A 21924-nucleotide genomic window follows, 5' to 3' on the forward strand; every position below is an offset into this window, starting at 1 on the left:
TAACAGATTTTATTTTGATTGGTACAATTATATTATACAGTATGAGGTGAATTAGTGCACTGTTTGGAAATCAAAAACATCGGGATTCTGGAATTAGAAAAACTCATTAATTCTTGTTTGAGAGTAACAGAAAATCAATCACATACAGCAGAAGACCATTAGTCCTAGCTTGCATTCTATAAAGTATTCTGTCAATCTCAGTTAGAAATGAATATTGATATTTAAATGAGGATGTTGGATAATCTGGTAGGTTTTGGGTTATGCAGGAGTTTACTGTACACCGATTGTATGTCTTAAGTCTTTAATTGTATCTTTTTCTTGTATAGTAGAGTCGCCTATGGCAAATATAAGTAATGTAACTATACAATAGGTAGCTATAATCTGGCTGCTTTCCAAACATATACAGTAGGCTCCAGAATTATTGGCACCCTTGATAAATATGCACAAAAGTGCTGTAAACTAAAAAAATAATACAGTTTTTGGCATACACTTTATTTTCCAACATGCTAGTAGTGTGCTTTATTAATGAGTCAATGGAATCAACCAAAGTCTTACATTTTTAAAATAAATAATTTATTTCCACAAAAGATTATTGGCACGACTGGTTCAATACTTTATGCAAACACCCCTGGCAAAGATGAAAGCCAGCTTTTCCTATAATTTATGATAAGGAAAAGACTCCTCAATGCATAAAGTGGTATGTTTAACCATTTATGTATTTATTTGAACCTATTATCCAACTTGTGATGGTCAATTACTATCAGTGTCTTCTGAACAGTTCTTTGGCTTTTCCCATGCTGATGGTTGACAAAGGGATTTTCCATGCTTGTTAAGTTTTTTATACTCTAGGGAAACAGGAAGTGGATTAACTAAATTAAAGTAAAATTCTCTTGCCAATTTAACTTTGTTTGATTTGTACAAAATTATTGGCACCACTGTGGTTTTCATAAAAAAATAGATTACTTAATAAAAAAACCTTGACACATGATTGACTAAATGTATTGAAATAAAAGTATGTCATGTTTGAACTATAAATCATTATCCATTAGCCTTTTTTCAAAATTTTTATTAAGGCTGCTACTGCACATTGTAATGTATACAATGTAACACACAGTGTGAGTGTGAATTATCATTAAAAAGCTGCATTCACTAAAAGTATGTTGTTGATTTACCTTGCTAATTAGCCAGCCTACACCTTGCGTGTACAGGTACTCGCAAATATCAGGACAATCAAATGCTAGGTATGCAATAAAAACAAATATGTATGTAGCAGTTTCCAAAAATGCAGCATGTACTATGTAGCATCTTTCCTGCTGAACACTTTGTCATTGTAGAAATAGACACTTCAATGTCCGTTCAGAAAATCTCATGGAACTGCATTCACTCTGTTGTGGCTAGCTGAATAGAAATGTAGAACACAGAAATAAAGGTGTTTTGCAGAGGTGTTAGCAAGGGCTGGTAAAGCAGCTATTGAATGTATTGCAGACCACTCCACACTTCCTCAATGTCACCAGTTCATTCAAGCAATGTTTTGGGCCCACGCACAGCAACAAATGCTACAAAAAGCATACAACCATACAACCATACATTGTGGCATCATTCTATTCATGGCATGTGAGCACTTTTAACTTTCTCTTCATTCCCCATTTCTGGGGAGCTGAGCGACAAACATTTGACCTTGGTCATTTTAGGTTGCCAGCATGGAGCATAAAGAAAGTTGCAACACAATGCAACAAATCAAACATTCATGGAGACTGGACATAAACAGATTTAGGCCAGAACACATCAATATTTATCCTTAACTTTAAAAATGTGTTTAAAAAAAGTCAATGTAGACAAAGTTCTCATTTCATCCTGGCATGAATATCTAAGATCAAAACCAAGAAGAAAAACCTCATTGGCATTCTGTACTGTACTGCAGTCTGTAGAGAGTACACAACATTGTGTCAAACATGATCGTGAACATACTCTGGGTCTCTTCTTTCATTGCAACCCTTTTGCTCACTAAAAACATGGGAAAAAAGTACATTATGAGCCGTGAACACATCAGGACAAAATGTGCCGTTAACTAATTTCCACTTAAGGCATTTTACTCTGCTGGCAGGCAGTATGATTTGAAAATAAGTTTTGTAATCCTCTTTATTAATCCCTTTTTTTACTTTAAAATCATATGACTCCAAAGTAATAACTCCCAGGGCACAGAAACCTTGTGCTTTAAAAGCTGGTATTGCCTGCAGTCTATACTGTGTACACATTGTCACTCCAGAGAATGTTAACAGGAAAGCAAATGCCTTTAATCCACAAAATATTTCACCAATGTTGTACATGGGCCTGAAACCAAACACACTTTCAGTTCCATTTATAGTAATTCCTCAACGTACTGCATAGATTCAAATGGGCTGTAGGAATTAAAGTGTGAGATCATTCGTATATTTATACACGGTATTGCACTCGCATGCACTGTATGGAGAAGCAGTGTACAATGGAAAATGAATGAACTGGTTCTAACCAAGTGAGGGAGGCCAAGGGAGAGTTATTTTCCCATTCCATGCCTCTTCCAAAAATGTAAAAGTGTCCCATTACAAAAAGTATTTATAACTATGAAATGAGTGCCGGTGTCTGTGCCTCTTCTCCCCCTCACATAGTTCTGAGGGTTGAGCCCCTGATCTTCTGGTGACCCAGCAGCCGATAGTCAGGGTAGGTGGAGTCTCCTCATTCCTGTCCACCAAACCCATTGCTGTCATTGGGAGTGTCCCTCTCTGTCTATCCACTCCACTACCCACCCACCCGTTCCACCGAGGTCTAGCCGACACACGACATCCTCGGGGTTGAAGCTCCGAGAAGCCGAATCCAGCGGGCGCTTCGGGTCTGTGATCTAGTTCCCCCCTCCCCTCTTCCCCGCCCCAAGAAGCTTTCCCCCCTGCGTGTGGATTTTGTTTTTCCATCATGGACCCTCAGAAGCAGCGCGCGGCCATGGCTGACAAGCTGGAGTTGACCGGCGTGGAGGACGAGGCGGGGAACCCCATCAGCGCCCTGACCATCCTGTCCCTCCTGGAGCGGGTGGCGGGCATCATCGACAACGTGCAGGCCGGGCAACAGCGCATGGAGGAGCGGCAGCTGGAGCTGGAGGGCAACATCAAGACCATCCAGGGCGACGTCCTCAAGCTGGTCAAGGACCACTCCACCACTAGCGGGGTGGTGGAGAAGCTCCTGCAGAAGACCCGCAAGGTCAGCGCCAACGTCAAGGACGTGCGCGGGCGCGTGGAAAAGCAGCACGTCCGGGTTAAGAAGGTGGAGACCACCCAGGACGAGCTGCTCACCAGGAACAGGTTCCGGGTCGTCATCTACCAGGTGAGTCGGCGGAAAATCTGCCTCAAAAACCCAGCAAAAGTGCTGGTTTTATTTCATTCCATCTGTCTCTCATTAAGTACGGTGCCTGTACCAATTGCAAACACTAACACAATACCAAAAATAGCTTTTAGATGAATACTGAAAATGTATAAAAAATAGTTATACACTTTTTTAAAGTAAACAAATATAAGGGAAGTTAATATTAAATAACTTTAAAAAGCAATATGACAGAGCATCGATTGTACATTTTCAGTTTCGTTTTTTGGAAGTGAGAAAAACGGCTTAAAAGCTGCCTGTAAAATTGTTGGTGGCTGATATGGTGACAAGTAAAAAGAAGGTAAGGTCTGAAAATGTAAACGTTCTGGGAGTAGACTAGTAAAGAATGTGTAAACAGAGGGTTAAATCAAGGAAAATCTTTAAGCTTGATCTACTGATTTTTATATATCAATGTAATGTCCACGGTGCAAGATGTCTCATCCATGCCATTGGACTGGATAATGGAAGGGTAGCATGCCGCACAGAATCATAGAATAGATACAGTACATTGACAATAGGGCCGAAACTAATCTGTGTAATCCTGTAAAGAGGAGCACAGGCATGTCCTTCATTTAGGTCTGGGATCGGTGGAGACCGATCATATTTCCTGGGGGTCTGAATCAGTGTAATTGAGAGTCTGAGTTGAGTGTGAGCACACTCTCTCAGAAGGTATAGGAACTGCTGTGCTGATCATGTTTCTGCGACTTCAAAGCGGGTGGCTTCATGCCCAATGACAGCCCCGCTATTCTTAGCATGTGCCAGGCCCTACCTCCAACGGGGAACACGATAATTTGTAGTCAAGAGAAAAAGAGGGTTTGAGGTTCCATTACGGTGGACAGTGTGAGGGTCCACACCAATCAAACCAATCACAGCATACCTCTGAGGGCGACAAAAGGGTTTTGATTTCACATGGAAGAGAAACCATCCTTTCAGGGTATGCTAAATCACTTCCATCATGACTCCAGCACTAATACTAATTTTTAATTTGGTAGAAACAAGATTATTCACATCTACAGTAGTGGTGAATAATGAATAAAGTTGCCTTTCTAAATACGTACATACTAACATTAAAATGCTATCACATGTTTTAGCATGCTGTGGTAATTTGGCTTTTGCTGTATTCATTGATTCCATGAATATGATTGCATATAGATACAATACAATATTTCACAGAATTAGCTAGTAGTGCAACCATACATATTTTGTTGCAACTTGCTTGGGCGGAACCAGAGATTGAAGGCAACATACTCTGTGTAATATTTCCAGATGACAGATTCACTGCCAGTTATTCTGAGGCCTTACTTGGATGGCATATATCTCCAAATATAGTGCTACTGCATTTGACGCTGTAGGCTCCTGGGGAGGGATGTGTGTGTGTGTGTTTGGGAGGGGGAATTTTGAATGCAATTCTTGATTGGACATGCTAATACTGTGCATGGCTATTCAGGGTTCCAGTAGCATGCCAGTCCATTGCAGATACAAAGACACATGCCTGGGAGATTGCGCTCTGAGGTGTGGTGCATATTGAGAAAAGAGAAAATCATTTTAGAATGTGGTTCATAATAAATTTGAAAAATGCAAAAGCAAACCCTGAAAATTGCAAAATGCCCTAATTGCGAAATAAAGTAATTGTCAAGTTATTTCACATTGTACCAACTACTGTATATATTTATATATTATGACTTAATTTTTGTTAAACACAATTGGTATTCTGGTTATGAATCCAGTGATAAGCTTTACTGTATGATCAAAAGTACTTTGCATAAATTCTTAAGATTCTTAGATTTCACAGATTCTCGTTTTGAATAAATGTCGTGCTCTAGCAGTAATGTTCACAGCTGGCAGCTGTTCTCTCTTCTAGTCATAAGAGTTTGCAGTAGTAACAACCAAAACAAAAATTGTACTGTTTGCGTGCTTCCTACTTTCTCACTTCATTAGAAATTCATTCCAGCTGACAGAAGGCATTAAAATCTGTTCCAAATAATTGATATTTATATTCCAATTTTTTTATTTAAACGAGTGTGTTTCAGATAAAATAGAACATAATGCAACACACTCTGTCATAACTTACAATGGTATATATATATATATATATATATATATATATATATATATATATATATATATATATTGGGGAGCCAGAAGGAAAAACATTTTTTTCCATTCATTGTAGTGGAACAAAAAACTGGAATATCTGAATATTACTGATTATATGATTACACTCAATAAATGCATGAAGGATGTGTGGAGTTATGGACAGATTAGTCTATGAGGTAGTTTATCTCTAACATAATGTTGCTCAGTTAATCCATGTTTCAGCAATTACACAGAATCATGTAAATCCTGGAGATTACTCTGAAACAGTGAAAGCACAAAAAATGAAATAGAAAGAGTAGCTGCCATTGTAACACAATGGGGAGAACGGGATTAAAGATAGCACTGTCCTAAATGTACCTTATCTGATAGAAGCTGTGGGGAACCTTGGAATTAAGCCCAAGGATATAACAATTCTGAAGTTGTTTTAAATAATGGATGAAGTAGAACATTGTTGAAATGCAATATTAAGTAAATAAGTCCCCCGATTACAAGTCAACTGTTGGGACGAATGACCAACAGCGGTTTAAAATTTCACAGGTTTACCACATTTCTATAATAACATTATACGTTGTGTGCAGAAGACAGAGAGGCTGAACTTCCTCTCAGCAGCATCAAGAACAAAAATGTGTGATTGGACAAAGATGAGTCTGATGAATTTGGAAAAAAAGTGGGACAGATGAGACACAGATAAACCTTTACCAGAGTGATGGAAAGGTGAAAATGTGGGAAAAGGAGGGACTGGTCTGGACCCTCAGTCTACGACTTTATCCATCAAGCACGGTGAAGGCAATTTGATGGCTTGGGACTGTACGGCTGCATCTGTAACCAGTTCAGCGGTCTTTATTGATAATGTAGCCAGTAATGGCAGCAACAGCATGACAGCTGAAGTGTACAAAAACATATTGTCCACTGGCATTCACAGAAATGGCCACACGCGCATTGGACAGAAGTTTATCACACAAAACCAAAGACGATCCAAAACACACGGCAAACTTAAAAAGGAGCTTTTCAGGAGGAAAAAATAGAAGTGTTTGATGTGACCCAGTCATTCACTGGATTTAGACCCCTTTGAACATGCTTTTTACTTGCTGAAAAGGAAACTTAAGTCCAAAAGCCCAGGAGACACACAGCAACTAATACACACCAATGCAGAGAATCTCAAAAGATCACATCCTGAACCTCGTGATGTCCATGAGCCCCAGACATGATGCTCTCAGTGAATGTGAGGGATTTGAAACGAAAACAACCAGTGCCCCAATAATTTTGCATTTAACTGTATAACCAATAAAATGTCGGATGTCAACAGCAGGTGAGACCACTAAAAAGCAATTAGCACGCCTGTACTGTTCTCCGAAGTATAGCTATTGTGTGATGTCTGAGTAAGAGCACACAGAGGTCTTTTGTCTCTGACTAATGGCGACAATTCTTTCTCACCAAGGACTCATAATTAGAATTAATTAGTCCACAAATAGAAAGTCACCTGCAGAAAGACGATCAGTTAGCAAGCTCCAAGATTGGCCAGATTTCTAACTGCACTCTATAATTCAAACATTTTCAGCAAAGCTCAGAACTTGAACCAGACATGGCTGCTTGTGCTGCCAGACTATTTCAATTTAAAATGGATTTGGCTTCTTAATGTCAGAATGTAGTCACAGGTCAATGGCAGTGTTTGATTGAAAATAGCAAATTTGCCTTTGTTTTACTCGGTTTTCATTTCACATCATAATAACATAGCTTCAGGCCAGTGTCACATTTGACCGTTCAGACTTGCAATGACATAACTGGGAAATCAAACTCTATATTAACAGGGTGGGTGGGTACTTTGTCTCAAATCTCTGACACCAGTGCAAGGCCTTCCTCCACTGCATGTTATGGCAGAGTCATAGGAACATGATCTGCACTGGAGAAGGAAAAGGTGTGGTTTGATTGAAAGATCAAATTACGCATGATATTATATCACATCAAGCATGATATTTTGCATTCACAAAATGTCACTGAGGAGTGATGGAAGAGACCCTGTATCTTATCTTTGAAAATAGTACATGCAGAGCCTTTGTATGGGATAGGTTGACAGCATATCTCTGCATGTGGGAGGGAGCCCACACAGAGAGGATTAGGTTGGATTCAAACCAGGGACCTTCTTGCTGTCAGGTGATAGTGCTATGAAGAGAATATTAAATTCTTTATGATATATAATTTTAAACGTTTTATTACGTTCATACAGTCCATATGGCAGCTGACATTCATCCTATGTAGTGTATATCTGACTCCCTCCATGCAGTTGGGGGTTCGATTCCGTGCCATGGTACCTTCACCTGCAGAGTGATCCTCTCTCTATCAGTTACCCTCTCTACTTTCCCCCATATAAATACAATGAGAAATATCAATGGATGGCAGACTGCACTCTACTCTCCTTTAAAGTATTTATTAGGCTGCAAACTAAATGATAATATTATAATGTACCACTAAGTTTGCATTTTTATTTAGCTGTCTTCCCAAAGTGCCCTGAGTGCCTGCTGAGTACATTGGTTTTCATTCCAACCTTTATTGCAACCACTGAATTGTACAAAGCTGGCAATTCTTCCGATTTAGACATATTAGTGCCAATTGGCCATATTAAGGGCATATTATATCAGGAATAGCTCTGCAGAATATGATTAAGACATATTAATATCCTTCTTCACCTGCCAGACCATTTAATCAGTCAGACCAACTAATGCTTTCATTCTCTGTAATGTCTTATATGAGAAATGATTCCTGTAGAAATCTAATTAAAGGCTGGCAGGTAAAATCAGTTGGCTCCTAATTATAGAAAAAAGGACACCTGGTCACTAAAACCAAAGCAGTTATGCCTGCAAATAAATGTTTCTTATGTGACCATACAGTCCATACATACATTCACGCCCACACACACACACACACACGCACACACACACACATATATATGAACACACGCCCACACACACTCCCACACAATATTTGCTGATTCCTGATTTACTATGAGTTGATTTGAGAAATAATGAGCAATAGAGCTGAACAAAAGAAGCGTTACACTTTGTCAAAATGGAGGCAATTTGATTATTTTTAATTTCTTATAATATAATGGCAGAATCACCATAGTATTGCACACACACCCAACCTGGCACTTATGGCATTGTTTAAACTGATGGTAATTTGTATAATTAATATTATTTATATTATTTTGGACATTGAATGTCTATTTTTATTTTAAGAAATTCTCTGTTAGTTACTTGAATCAGTATCACTACAATTGTGGATACATGTGCTGACTCACATTCATCTCACATAATTATTGAGAGTTCAGAAACATCTTCAGGGGTAATTCATATACATATATTAGACATATGTGTATATATTTATTTATTTGAATTTCCTTTCATTCAATATTATGCTGTTCATAATATTATGCTGTAGTTATAGCTGTGATCAGATCCTATAGTTACCATACTAAGCATTCTTTGTTAGGTTAACATTACACTTACTGATTTTGAATGGGCCTCTGTGTGTTTTTGGAGACAAAAAAAATATGCCATAAGCCTGACATAACACTGTCATAGACATCTGCTGTCCCATGATGGCAGAACAGATGATCTTAGTTGATATCAAATGACAAACTTTTATTGGTAAATGCTATGACAGATGTTACTGTCATAAACTAAAAGTATGACAGTTTTATATAATTTGACATAAGATAACATAATCTATTATGTCATCTTGTAACAGTTGTTATGTCATGAGTATGACAGTGTTATGGTGAGGGGTTCAAGTAGTGTCATCCAAATTCCATAGCTGTTACTCAAGCATTATGATTATACATATCTAATCATTTCCTTTGATGAATTTGCCATGATGACTCAAATTGACGACTATCTCATTCTGAAATGGCGTTCTGATCCTTCCACTCAGGGAGAGACCGAGGTTCCCTCATTGGCAGTCACAAAGGTCCCCAAAGGAAGCGGCCTGGCCGGGGTGGAGGTGGAACCGGACACCTACGAAGCCCCGCTAGACCTCTCTTCAGATGAGGAGTACATGGTGGTGGAGGAGGCTGACTCCAAGGCAGCCCGCCTGAAGAAATCTGGTCTCAAGGGCATCGAGAACATCAAGGCGGCCTTCACCCGTGAGAGCATGACCAAGACCAAAGACAACATCGGCACCAAGTTCAACCACCTGGGCGAGCGCATCGTTCCGCCGGAGCGCCGCGAGAAGATCCACCAGGCCGGCGAGCGTCTGAAGCACTCCGGCGAGAGGCTGAAAGACAACATTGCCAAGAAGGCCCCCACCAAGGAGTCCTTCAGGATCAAGCTGAAGAAGGAGAGGACTGTGGCGGAGGGCCAGGAGGGGGCCGAGGGCGTCGACGAGGGGGCCGAGGACGCAGAGGAACCAGCCGGAGAGCCTAAGAGCGATGTCACCTACACTGAGGTCGTGACGGATATCAAGCGGGAGGGGCCAGTGGAGGAGCCAGCAACCGCCCGGATTGGGGCAGCGGTGGAAGAAGGCAAGGGGGAGACAGCCGAGGGCCAGGAAGTGAAGTAACCCTTCATCTCCACGAACAAAACGGGAAAACGGTAATAGGCACAGAGTGTGCAGTGTGCTGGAAGAGAGGAGTTCAGTTTTGCAGTATATCACATCAATTTATCTTCTATACAAAAGGAATACTGAACTTTTAAGGCCATCCCTGGGTTTATAGATTTGTTGGTGATTTTTTTGAATGTGGTCATTATGGCGGGTTGGTGAGAGGTTGAAGGCAGTCTCTTGTCAGTTTGGAAGGTCATCGTGAAAGATGAAGTTGAGGTAACAGAAGAGTTGGTCACTTTCTGTTTGATAGAATGTAATAGGAAGAAAAGCAATTTCCTGTCACATTTGGCCTTTTTTTTGCAATTGTGGGGCTTTTGGAAATAATACTATAACTGATTTTTTTTACATTGTACACAGACTGATTCTCAGATATATCACATAACTTTGATGTAAAAATCAATAAAAAGAGTGGTGTTACTGGAAATATCCGAGAGTTGAACCATTCTTTTTTGTGTTTCTGAATTTTGGGAGAGTAATGCTAACTAAGTGCTAAGAACTGGTGCTAACCAAGGTTTCAAGGTATGATTACCATTTACATAAGCTAACAAGCTGTTTGATCTGGTGTCATCTTGCAGCAATGGCTTGTGAGAACATAAGGTATTTTGATTGATGAGTATGGTTAAGGTATAGTCTTGAGCCGAGGAAAAGAATGACAAAGCACATAGTAATATTGATGTCATTTTAAATGGTCTGGATTATGACGAGTGGCAAGATTATTTATTGTTATCTTAAGTGCCAATAAAGAATCCAGTACACAAAGTAGTGCATGACAGCAGTGGACATAATCGATAAAAATAACTCAATCAGCTGGTCTCTGAAGAGTATTTTGAAATTCTTCATATTAAACATATGGTAATACTGACAATACATGATATTCTGTATGACAACCTGTTTGTATATTGCACACATGCAGATTGATGAGTACTACTGATGAAACCCAATGCTAGCCTCTGTTCATTGACAATGTGGACAGCAAACAGCAATGTTCATTAATCTCATATAAAACAAATATTCTGTTCTGAATAATATTTTGTGATAAACAATAAAAGCATTTGATCACATTTCTCTTTGGGGTGTAAGCTGCTCAATACATAAACTGATTGTATTGTTCATGAATACTGTGTATGCACCAAGGTCTGTCTATTCCTGTATAAAATGGACAGCCATATTTCAATTGTCAATAGTAAGAAGTGCTAGTAGATATACCAGCTTGCTGCTCAAGGCTGTTGCTTTGGAAACTCGAAACAAAGGTCCCGCTTGCTGCACTTAGTCATAGTGTGCATGGTTTTAAAACATATAGTTGATAGTTTGTTTTCATTTCTTAGCAAGGAACTGTAAATTATGCACAAATGTCCTTGATAAATGAACTCTATCCCACTCTAAGTACCTTATTGACTGTCTTAAATATTGTGTGTTGCCATTTTCTGTGTGTAGTGGGGCAATATTTAAGCTTGCAGATTAGAATTTTTCTGTACATGTGACACCTTTGGGCATTTAGTACAACTAAAATGTGTCACTGAATCAAATCCTGCAGAATATTCTATCCTTCAGAAATTACCAAAGAATTGTTAATGATGTAATCTTTGACAAAAATGGAAAAGAAACAAGAAAATTTGTGAAATTTAGTGTATGTTGATTTTATGTTGTAGGAAAATGTAAGCCCAAGGTTGTATAGAATTTCCATTTGATTGTTTGTGAACACAAGTCTGAAATATAAGCAGAATTTAGAAACAAAGTAGATTTTCTTTCTGACAATGTAGATTTGCAACCAATAATATTTTAAAAAGAAAATTTATGAAAAAATAGAATGAAATTATTATCTGTTTTATATTCATACACCACAGAGTAAACAAATAGATTGACTAAACCAGTAAATAGTAGTGGTGAGAGAGACCCAAAACACCCAGAGGATGTAAAATACATTTTGATCATTTTCATGGAAATGTATTACATTTTTGGATGGAAGCTCAATTGTTTTTCTTTTTTTATTTAAATAAAGACATAACTAAATAAAGAAATAGAACAAACTGTTGGTTTTCTTCTCAGAAATGCTTTCTACTTCTGATCTATAATGTTTTTTGTTGAGTTTTTCTTGCCAAGAATGCAAATTCCATTTTCATCATGCACACTCTAATTTCACAATCTAAAGCTATCAATAAGTGCTAATTGAGCAGAGAGTGGGCCTCTGTACCAATGTTCCAGTCTTTTCCATAAATTTATGGCAACCATCAAGGAAGGAGTCAATCTCGATTACAGCTGCAGCTGAATTGCTGGCTTCAGGGAAAGGAAGCCGTTATCACAACAATGAAATAGATATTCTGGTCCGCAGGGGCACTGAGGCAGAAATGAAATGCCACTCACTTTTCATCTCAGCCACGGATGAAACGCTTGCGTATTTTGTGTCCTTTAAAAACAGAAATGCTGACGCAGTGTAGCCATTTAAGCCCCCACGACCAGCTAGGTGCATAGGACAGGAGTACAACAAGGTGCCATGCGTTGGTGTTACACTGAATTTTGTATTTGAAAATGTGTTTATGGAAAGGCTTTATCAGGAAAGAGAGGCACACTCCAATACCGCACATCTCGCTGTTGAGAGTCATTGCTTTTTGAGGCCAGATGGCCTTGGGGTTAAGCTCACCTCCGACCGAGAGCAAATTAAGAATGTGCCTCCACAGCTCCATGCTTTATTCATGAGGGCTCTGCGCTCTCCCGCGGGACTCTGGGATTGCGGCAGTCCCTTCTCTCTGCCGTCTCTTTTGAAGTCAAAGAGCGAAGCGATGCCTCGTATTCTCCAGAGGTTTGGTACCTGCGCTTTGGGTGGCAGTTGGAGAAGAGGTCCACGTCCGTGGGGGCGTATCTAAGGGACTCCACACCTGCTTTGGCTCATAGGAGCTATCTTGACAACCGTTTGAGAGCTAAGCCAAGTTACGGAAACGGTGTGTGTGCGTGTGTGGGTGTATGTGTATGTGCGTGCGAGTATGCGTGTGTGCATGTATGCGTGCATGCGTGTATGCGTGTATGCCTGCATGCGTGTATGCGTGCACGTGTGTGTGTGTGTGACAGTGTATGCGAGGCTGTTAAGAGTCACTTGACCAACACAATTGCAGCGATGTCAGTCCAGCGCTCTTCATGTAGCTAAGCAAGGTCGGTCCAACCATTAATCATGCAATCGGTGACTTTTGTAGGACACTGCTGACACCAGCCCATGCTATAATATCCAGGCCAACTCAGAGACAATTCAATGTACACATTCTACTTTTTTCCTTTAACATTAGTATAGCTAACCATAAAGCTACTACTATTACACCAGAATACTAAAATACATGCAGATGTATATAATATTAAACACATGATACAGGACCAAAAATCAATAGGAAAAAAATATTTATCAGCTTTAAATGAAGCTAACATGAAATAAACTTGATTTATTTTATGCTCTTGTCCATTAAATTTAAATTGAGAGCTTTTTGTTGCTTCACATTGCGAGCACAAACTATATGTGACTTATAAACTGCTTTCCATAAACAGATTCAGATTAATTAATTTATGAAAATGCTCTGTCTCTACAATATGGAAGTCTTATAATGAGAAATATTTCCCGATAAGCACATCTGCTCCATTTTGCCCTCAGAAAGCTCACCTCTGCTGTCAGGAAGTAAACCCGATTATGAAGGAGAGGGGTAGCAGGACACAGAGTGTCTCTAGGCAACTGTCTCACCTGGCAGGAGGCCAGAGATTGAGTTCACAAACAGCACATCTCTAAATGGTTTTAGCCAATCAAATATAATTTACAATATATGAGATGAAATCAGGCCTGCTGGGTCATACATTTCCACTTTGTTTTAGATTCCACAAGCTCACACACACAGAAATGTGTACCCACTGTGACACCAGCATGGGATTATTAAATGCTGTCCACCAGGCTGCAGCACTGGTCCTACAGACAGGTATGGCCACAGCTGTGATTGATTGTAATCACCTTAGCTGTGGCCAATTACCTGATCATTAGGCTATGACAGAGTTGGGATAGTTTTGGGTTCAGGGAATTGTGGTTTTATCGACTGTTTTGTGATTTCTTTAGGTTGCCAGTTTTTGCCTCGTTTTATTAACAAATAAAAGGCTTTAAGCCAACCTGTTCCTTTTAGTTTTTCTGTCTGTTCACCTCATGAACAGGACCCCCAGCTCTGCATCACATCACATATGCACATATGCACACATACTTGAACAGAAACATATACTGTACACTCAAACACATGCACACACATGTGCACACACACACACACACACTCACAAACACTCACACACCATTCGTTTCTCAAATCAGGAGTGACATTTGTAGGGTTTCACAATCAGTGTGTCCCCAAGTGGCTCATCATCCTCACTCCCCGTCAGGAGTTGCCCTAGAGAGACGGAAAATTTTCCCAAAGTGGGTTGGTGTTATTTATTTATATTTATACTTTTTAAACAGGGGTTATTCAAGGAGCTCCCAGCTTCTGAAAAAGGCTTAAAGTGCCAATTAATGGCAGTTTGTGAACTGCTCATGCTACATTATGTGCCAGTTCTAATGGGAAATCATTATTATGCTCACTTTAAGAACAGATGCCATTCACACACACACAGACACACACACACACACACATTATATAGTCACATTATATATGTACACTCACTGAGTACTTATTAAATATTTAATCAGCCAATGGTGTTGCAGCAACTAAATGTATAAAAGCATATAGACATGATCAAGAGGTTCAGCTGCTCTTCAGACCAAATGTCAGAATGGGGAAGAAATGTGACACAGTCAAAGCCATTTTGATTGTTGGTGCCAGACAGGATGGTTTGAGTATCAGAAATTGCTGATCTCCTGCAATTTCCACATACAACAGACTTTTAGAGTGAACGATCACATAGATCACATTTCTTTCCCATTCTGACATTTGGTCTGAAGAACCACTTGACCATGTCTACATGCTTTTATGCATTTAATTGCTGCCACATGATTGGCTGATTAAATATTTGCATTAACAATCTGGTGTGCAGGTCTACCTAAGTGCTCAGTAACTGATATACTGTATATTACATTACATAAGTGAATACTAATGTCAGCCACGGTGGGATTCAGGGATCAGAATCCATTTGGAAGTACTTTAAACAGGCAACCCTTGACCTTTACTTTGTCAGTCAGCGGATTCTGGGGGTAGACTGTGAACAGTGAAAATCATTGCTTTTAATAGCCTGGTACTGAACTGGTGTTAATGATGAAGTATTGAGTTTTTAAAAATCCCTCCGTTCTTTACTAACAAAATATCTGTTAAATATTTCTTGTAACATGATTTTTATTTTATCATATTTTTTTATTTTGCAAATTGGAATATGGTCAGCAAATAAGGTCCTACATTTTGCAATGAAACGCAAATGGCACAATGCTTAAGATTTAGACCTATCTTCATGACTTTAAATCTGTTACACACGTCGTCCTAATTGTGGGTTGTCTCACATATCCTCTCCTGGAAAGTTATTAATGACCTGTTCCAAGTCTTTATAACTGCAGAAATAAATAAACTAATGGGAAATAAAGTACAGCACTAAAAGCCGACCACAGGTTGCTAAAAAAAGATGGTACACTTGTAGCTGTAGCATCAAGTCCATCCATCCATCCATCCGTCCATTATCTGAACCTGCTTATCCTGATCAGGGTCGCAGGGGGGCTGGAGCCTATCCCAGCATACATTGGGCAAAAGGCAGGAATACACCCTGGACAGGTCGCCAGTCCACCGCAGGGCACACACACCATTCACTCACACACTCATGCCTACGGGCAATTTAGACTCTCCAATCGGCCTAACCTGCATGTCTTTGGACTGTGGGAGGAAACCGGAGTACCCGGAGGAAACCCACGCAGACACGGGGAGAACATGCAAACTCCGCACAGAGAGGCCCCGGCCGACGGGGATTCAAACCCAGGACCTCCTTGCTGTGAGGCGGCAGTGCTACCCACTGCACCATCCGTGCCGCCCTGTAGCATCAAGTGATCATTAATAATGCCATTAATGGTAACTGTAGCCTATTGTGCTGTAGACTACTTCTACACCCTTTTCGAAAAAGAAAGAAAGAAAGAAACACTCATGGCACAATTTCATGAAGCAAGTAATAAAAAAACTTTTCAGCCCATTTTTGTACGAGCAGTTTAATTACATTACATTACATTACATGGCATTTAGCAGACGCTCTTATCCAGAGCGACGTACAATGAAGTGCAAATCAAACACAAGTATGAGTGCTAAGAGGACCTGAGAGGACAGTACAGTTCCGAGTCCTAGTGTAAACATACAGATAATCAGAACCCTTGAAGAGTACAATCAACTACCAAACTAGCATACCACAGTTGGCAGCTAGAATACCCTGAATACAACAGCCAATAAAAAACAACAATGTCTATACAAGTAACAATATCTATACAATCTATACATAAGTGCCACTACAGTCTAATGCTAATCATGGTGATGAGTTAGGGAGGGAAAAGTGTAGCCTGAAGAGATGAGTCTTCAGTCTGTGCTTGAAGGAGGTCAGAGACCCGTTCTGACATCCACCGGGAGGTCATTCCACCACCGTGGGACCAGGACAGACAGCAGTCGTGAGCATGAACTGCAGGTGTGGCGAGGGGGAGAACGGAGGGGTCTTGTTGGTGTATAGGTCTTGATAAGGGATTGAATATATACAGGGGCTGATCCCTTAACTGCCTGGTATGTGAGCACCAAAGTTAATAAATAAATTCAGCAATGATATTTCAATATTTGGATAACCTTGGCTGCTGGTCAGTGTCAGCTGAGGTGAGCGGAGGGCCTGAAGGATCCAGTCTGAAAAATGGCCTGGTGCCCAGGAAAGTTAAAGGGAAGTCATAGTAGATGTTTACAGTTTGAAAACCGCTGGTCTAACATACCAACTAGCATACCATACCCCCAGGCTAGACAGCACACTCCTGCTGACAAATCCATAAATAAAGTCACAAAATCATCATTTCAATTTTGAGCTGCCTTCCAGATCAGCATATAAGCAGCACAATTTGCTGCAGTCCTTTTTCATGGTTTCTCCAAAAATAGGTTACAGTACTGTGTATAAAACAAATGAGCATCAGGTTTCTTCCTTCTAGCCCAAGCTGCCAAGTGGTCCCACACATTTGGCAAGTAGTCCTGTTCGCTGCGAAAAATATGATAAGGGCAGTCCTGGAGCATTTTGACACTAAGGCTGTCCAAAGTTTAGCAGCATCTGAGCAGCAGGTGAAGCAAGCATGTTGAAATGAAAGCCATATTGGATCTTGTCAGTGGCACAGCGGAAGCCAGGCTAATCACTTATTAAATCAGCGTGTTGTGATTTGACAAAGAACCTATTTTATAGGCAATGCTAACACGTACAATCAGATATGGCAAGTACAATGGAAAGCATCTATTACAGCAAGGATGATTTGATGACATCAAATACAGGCATGATTCAAAGTGAAATAAATCAAGTCATTTAAAAAATTGTATTCTGCAAGGATATCAGCTTCAGAATAAAATTGTATTCTGCCATCAGATCTTTTGTTTGCTTTGCAGAAACACACAATAGCATTTGTTCAAAAGCTTGCAGACATTACAGCGAAGCCTTGGGTCCACGTTTGCAATTTTGTCAGAGAATCACATCCTGCCCTCTTGACAAAAATGTGCATTTTCCTCTTACTTTCATTCTGACAGGGGGTAGTGGCAGTGATATAATGTCCCAAAACCTTATCAGTCCTTTTATTCATACAGAAATAAGGACATTGAGCATTCATCACAAGGATCTCTCTCTCTCTGTCTGTCTCTCTCTTTCTCTCTCTCTCCCTCTCTCTCTCTCTCTCTCTCTCTCTCTCTCAAACACTCACTCTCTCTCTCTCTCTCTCTCTCTCTCTCTCTCTCATTCTCTCTCTCTCTCGACTCATACGCCACTTATTCCCTGGTCTTGCAGATCTGTCAAAACAATAAAATGACATTCAGAAAAAGACCCATCACATCTTTAAAACTATGATGGTGAGTTGTTTGGATGATGTGCTGACTGGTAGCTGAAGCTGTAACTACTATTCTGTGCTACTGACAAACAGCCTGACAGAGCCTACACCTTTATTGGCGTCTCAGCTATAAGTGACACATTGCTCCACACTGCTCCTTCCAGAGGGAGATTTGCTAAGAAGACATAATCGGGCGACATTGGCTCAGGCAGTGAGAGCAGTCGTCTGGCAGTCAGCGGATTGCCGGTTCGATCCCACCATGGGCGTGTCAAAGTGTCCCTGAGCAAAACACCTGACCCCTAAATGCTCTTGATAAGCTGGTTGGTGCCTTGCATGGCAGCCAATCACTGTTAGCGTGTGAGTGTGTGTACGAATGGGTGAATGAGAAGCATCAATCGTACAACACTTTAGATAAAGGCGCCATATAAATGCCAAACGTTTAATATCCACAGTGGACATGTCCCCCTCAATAGCTAAGAAAGCCTGCAATGTTTGACCCCTACATTGAACCTGGGCCAGATTCACAGACCCTGCCCCTTCTTCCTCAAACTCAAAAGCAACTGTAATTAGTTTTACTTTCCGAATTTCCAACCAAACGTGAACAGGATTCAAGAAAAAAAATGTAATACCCAAACTGGCAACAAGGGTTCAGGTTATTATATACCAATAATTTGACAAACCTTTCGATAAATTGCCATTAATGGAAAAATTACAATAGCCCAATTATCTGAATATGTCAGGTATTTGCAGAGAATGTATTGCAAACACTATTAATGAAATTCTGTGGTACTTTCTTTTTTCCTCACCTTTTCTGATATGTAAAGATTTCTGAGAAACATGCCTGCTGCTGCTGCCCATTAACATTTTTTATAATGCGATGATGCAGAATGATGTAATTAGCTATTTCTTGCAGCAAAATTTGAACTGTAGCTAGGGAAGATAGGAAAGAGGAGTGAGCTACAGCAAAGCAAACCACCGCTGGGGGTATCAACAATTTTGAATTGTCTAGCAAAGGCCTCATGCTAAAAAGTAAACCCTGACAAATAAATTTTGATTAATGTGAAGACACCAAATAATTTTCAAGCTCCAAAAATACACATTAAAATAAATAATAACATATACACTGTAGGGCAAATTTAATTAAGTTACTGCCTTGTTTACCTCTATGACATTACTACAGTGCTGTTGCATGTAAAAGCCATTGTCAAAAAAATTTTTTTGCTTCATCGTGGTTCATCTTTGGTTTGGGTTCCTGAGCTTCGAGTTCCCAAGCTTCAAACTCATCTTATGCCTATAAAATTTCTGTGAATACTACACCAACATTTCACACTAATAAATCTGAGACCTGACCGGGTAATACTGACTTAATGAAAAAATACTGCAAAGCCACCGTAATCAAATAAATTCAATATTGAATTCAGCGGTGGATATCATATGTAAATACTCCATTTAATTCTGGCACATTACAAAAGGTATTCTATGATATTTGCTCAATTCTTTATATAAAAGTAGTCATGCACGCATGCACCCACTTGCTCATCCATGCAAATAGTCTGCTTAGTACCAATTGCCTGTCATTTCAATGCCACAGTATACCTAAGCATACCAATGAATCCTTTTATGGCCACAGTCTACCCATTTTCAAGTGGATACTTCTAGCACAATAATGAGTCATGTTACAAAGCATGCATCATCGGAAGCTGGTTTCAAGAATAGTGACCTCAGTTTACTCTGGCCTGCACAGTCCCCAGATCACAATCAAATAGAGCCCCTTTGGGGGGTGGGAGGTTCACAGCACAAGCTTGTGGCTGACACATCTGTAGGAACTGTGTGATGCTATCGATTCAGTATGTACCAAAATCCCTAAGGAATATTTCCAGCAACTTGATGAATCTATACAACAAAGCATTCAGGCTGTTCATGAGGCAAAAGTAGGTCCTACCCAGTACTACGTACCTATAAAGTGTACTGAAAAATAAAAATGTACCTAATAAAGTGACTAATGAGTTCATACACTGCGCACCAGCTTAATAACGCTGGTGTCTAATCATACAATTATGTGGCATCGACTCAATGCATACTGTAAAAGCATGCAGACATGGTCAGTTGTTGTTCAGAGTAAAAATCAATCTAAGGGGAAGAAATGTGATCTAAGTGACTTTGACCATGGAATGATTGTTGGTGCCAGACAGGGTGGTTTGAGTATTTAAGAAACAGCTTATAGGATGCACAACAGTCTCTAGAGGTTAAAGAGATTAAAAAATGTTGAGTGAGCTGCAGTTGTGAGCAAAAATGCCTTAATGATAGAGGTCGAGAAGAATGGCTGGACTGGTTCAAGCAGACAGGAAGGCAACACAAATAACCACGCCTTACAACAGTGGTATGCAGAATAGCATCTCTGAATACACAACATGTTGAACCTTGAGGGATGTGGATGGATACATCAGCAAAAGACCAAGTCCAAAAATAAGTCTAATACCTATTAAAGTGGATACTGTATAAACCAATTTGCATATTGATGTTACATTTGGCAATATCTACCCTGTAGATGAAACAATATCGTTAAAGATCAAAAAGGAGTTAATATCTATTGACCCTGTCTGGTAAAAAAAAGTCAGGTAAAAAAAAAAGAAATAAGAAAACGATTTTCTCATATTGATGCACCGAGTCTCCGTATCGATCAGCCTTTGACCCGAGCAGGGCTTTGGCTGCAGAAAAGGTATCAGATTCATTTCAGCCATGCTAATGTACACATGGCAGGCAGAAAGCATGAAATTACTTTGCACCGCTGGGACTTGTCTGCTTCCAGTGGTGTGCAATAAGGGGGTGACATTAATGCGCCTGACAGCTCACCGCTAGGATGTGCTTCCTCACGTCCTCCTTTCCAGGCCCCCGCTCGGAAAATGCGGGCGAGTTGTTATTTGTGCGCTCTCTTTCACAGCTCGCCTCTTGGAATTCCAATGCCGGTTCCCTGCAGATGCGATGCACAGCGAGCATACGAATGCCTTTTCCTTTTTCAATGACACTTTGATGCTGTCACACTTTACGGGAACTGGCTAAGGCTAAGGGCTCTGAGCTGGGGTGCTCATCGACAAAATTAAATAATATTTAGGAGCTCACACAAGTCTCTTATGTAGGTTTGGAGCCTGGTTGAAAAGAAGCTTGCTGCAATGGAGAGAGGGCTTCAGATGCACAATCTCTGCCCCCGCCAACTGAAGGTAGACATTTTCTTGGAGTCAAACATCTTAAATCTTCTCAGTGTGAGGCGGTGGCATTCATTTCTTTGTGACAGCTGAGATGGAAATGGAAGGTCGCTCGGCTAGCGCGCCCACACATGTCTGGTTCGCAGCATCGAGGGCCGCGTGTGATTCTCACCCTCTGATACATTTTCATCTGACTCATTTATCCTTTGTGATGTCGACAAATAATGGCAAAGACATTACTCTGGCCTGCCGCGGCCTTCCTCCCCGATGGTCCGTGGAGCTAGAGCACAATGAGGGATGCAGATACCTAATGCTGCGGCATGTGTTTCTGGCCTTGCGAGCACTTCCAAGACTCCAGCCAGATTGGCAGGGCTTCGGCGCCTGGATCTGTGAAGCTCGGAGAGTCGCGGAGAGCCAGTGACAGGCTGCACCGGAACAACCAGAAGGTGTTTTCTTTATCTGTTTCCCCTATTGGCAGTGCTACAATCCAAACACTTTGTCTCAAGCATTAATGATAATGTATTATGAATTATGAGTTCATAGCTAAACATACAAAGGACAGCATGGCAGCAATGCAAGGTTTCATCTGCTGCCCACTGAATCAGCTTCTGATGCTCA

General features: G+C 40.3%; 1 protein-coding gene across 1 annotated transcript; it reads left to right on the forward strand.

Annotated features, from left to right (window-relative positions):
* The first annotated feature begins 2652 nt into the window (after positions 1-2652).
* Positions 2653-12108, forward strand: cavin4a (caveolae associated protein 4a). Its single transcript, XM_061253539.1, has 2 exons — positions 2653-3351; positions 9412-12108. The coding sequence occupies exons 1-2, from the start codon at positions 2947-2949 to the stop codon at positions 10036-10038; spliced, it is 1032 nt and encodes a 343-aa protein (XP_061109523.1). The 5' UTR covers positions 2653-2946; the 3' UTR covers positions 10039-12108.
* Positions 12109-21924: the final 9816 nt, after the last annotated feature.

This window comes from Conger conger, chromosome 9 (genome assembly GCF_963514075.1).
Source record: "Conger conger chromosome 9, fConCon1.1, whole genome shotgun sequence".
Classification (NCBI taxonomy): Eukaryota; Metazoa; Chordata; class Actinopteri; order Anguilliformes; family Congridae; genus Conger; species Conger conger.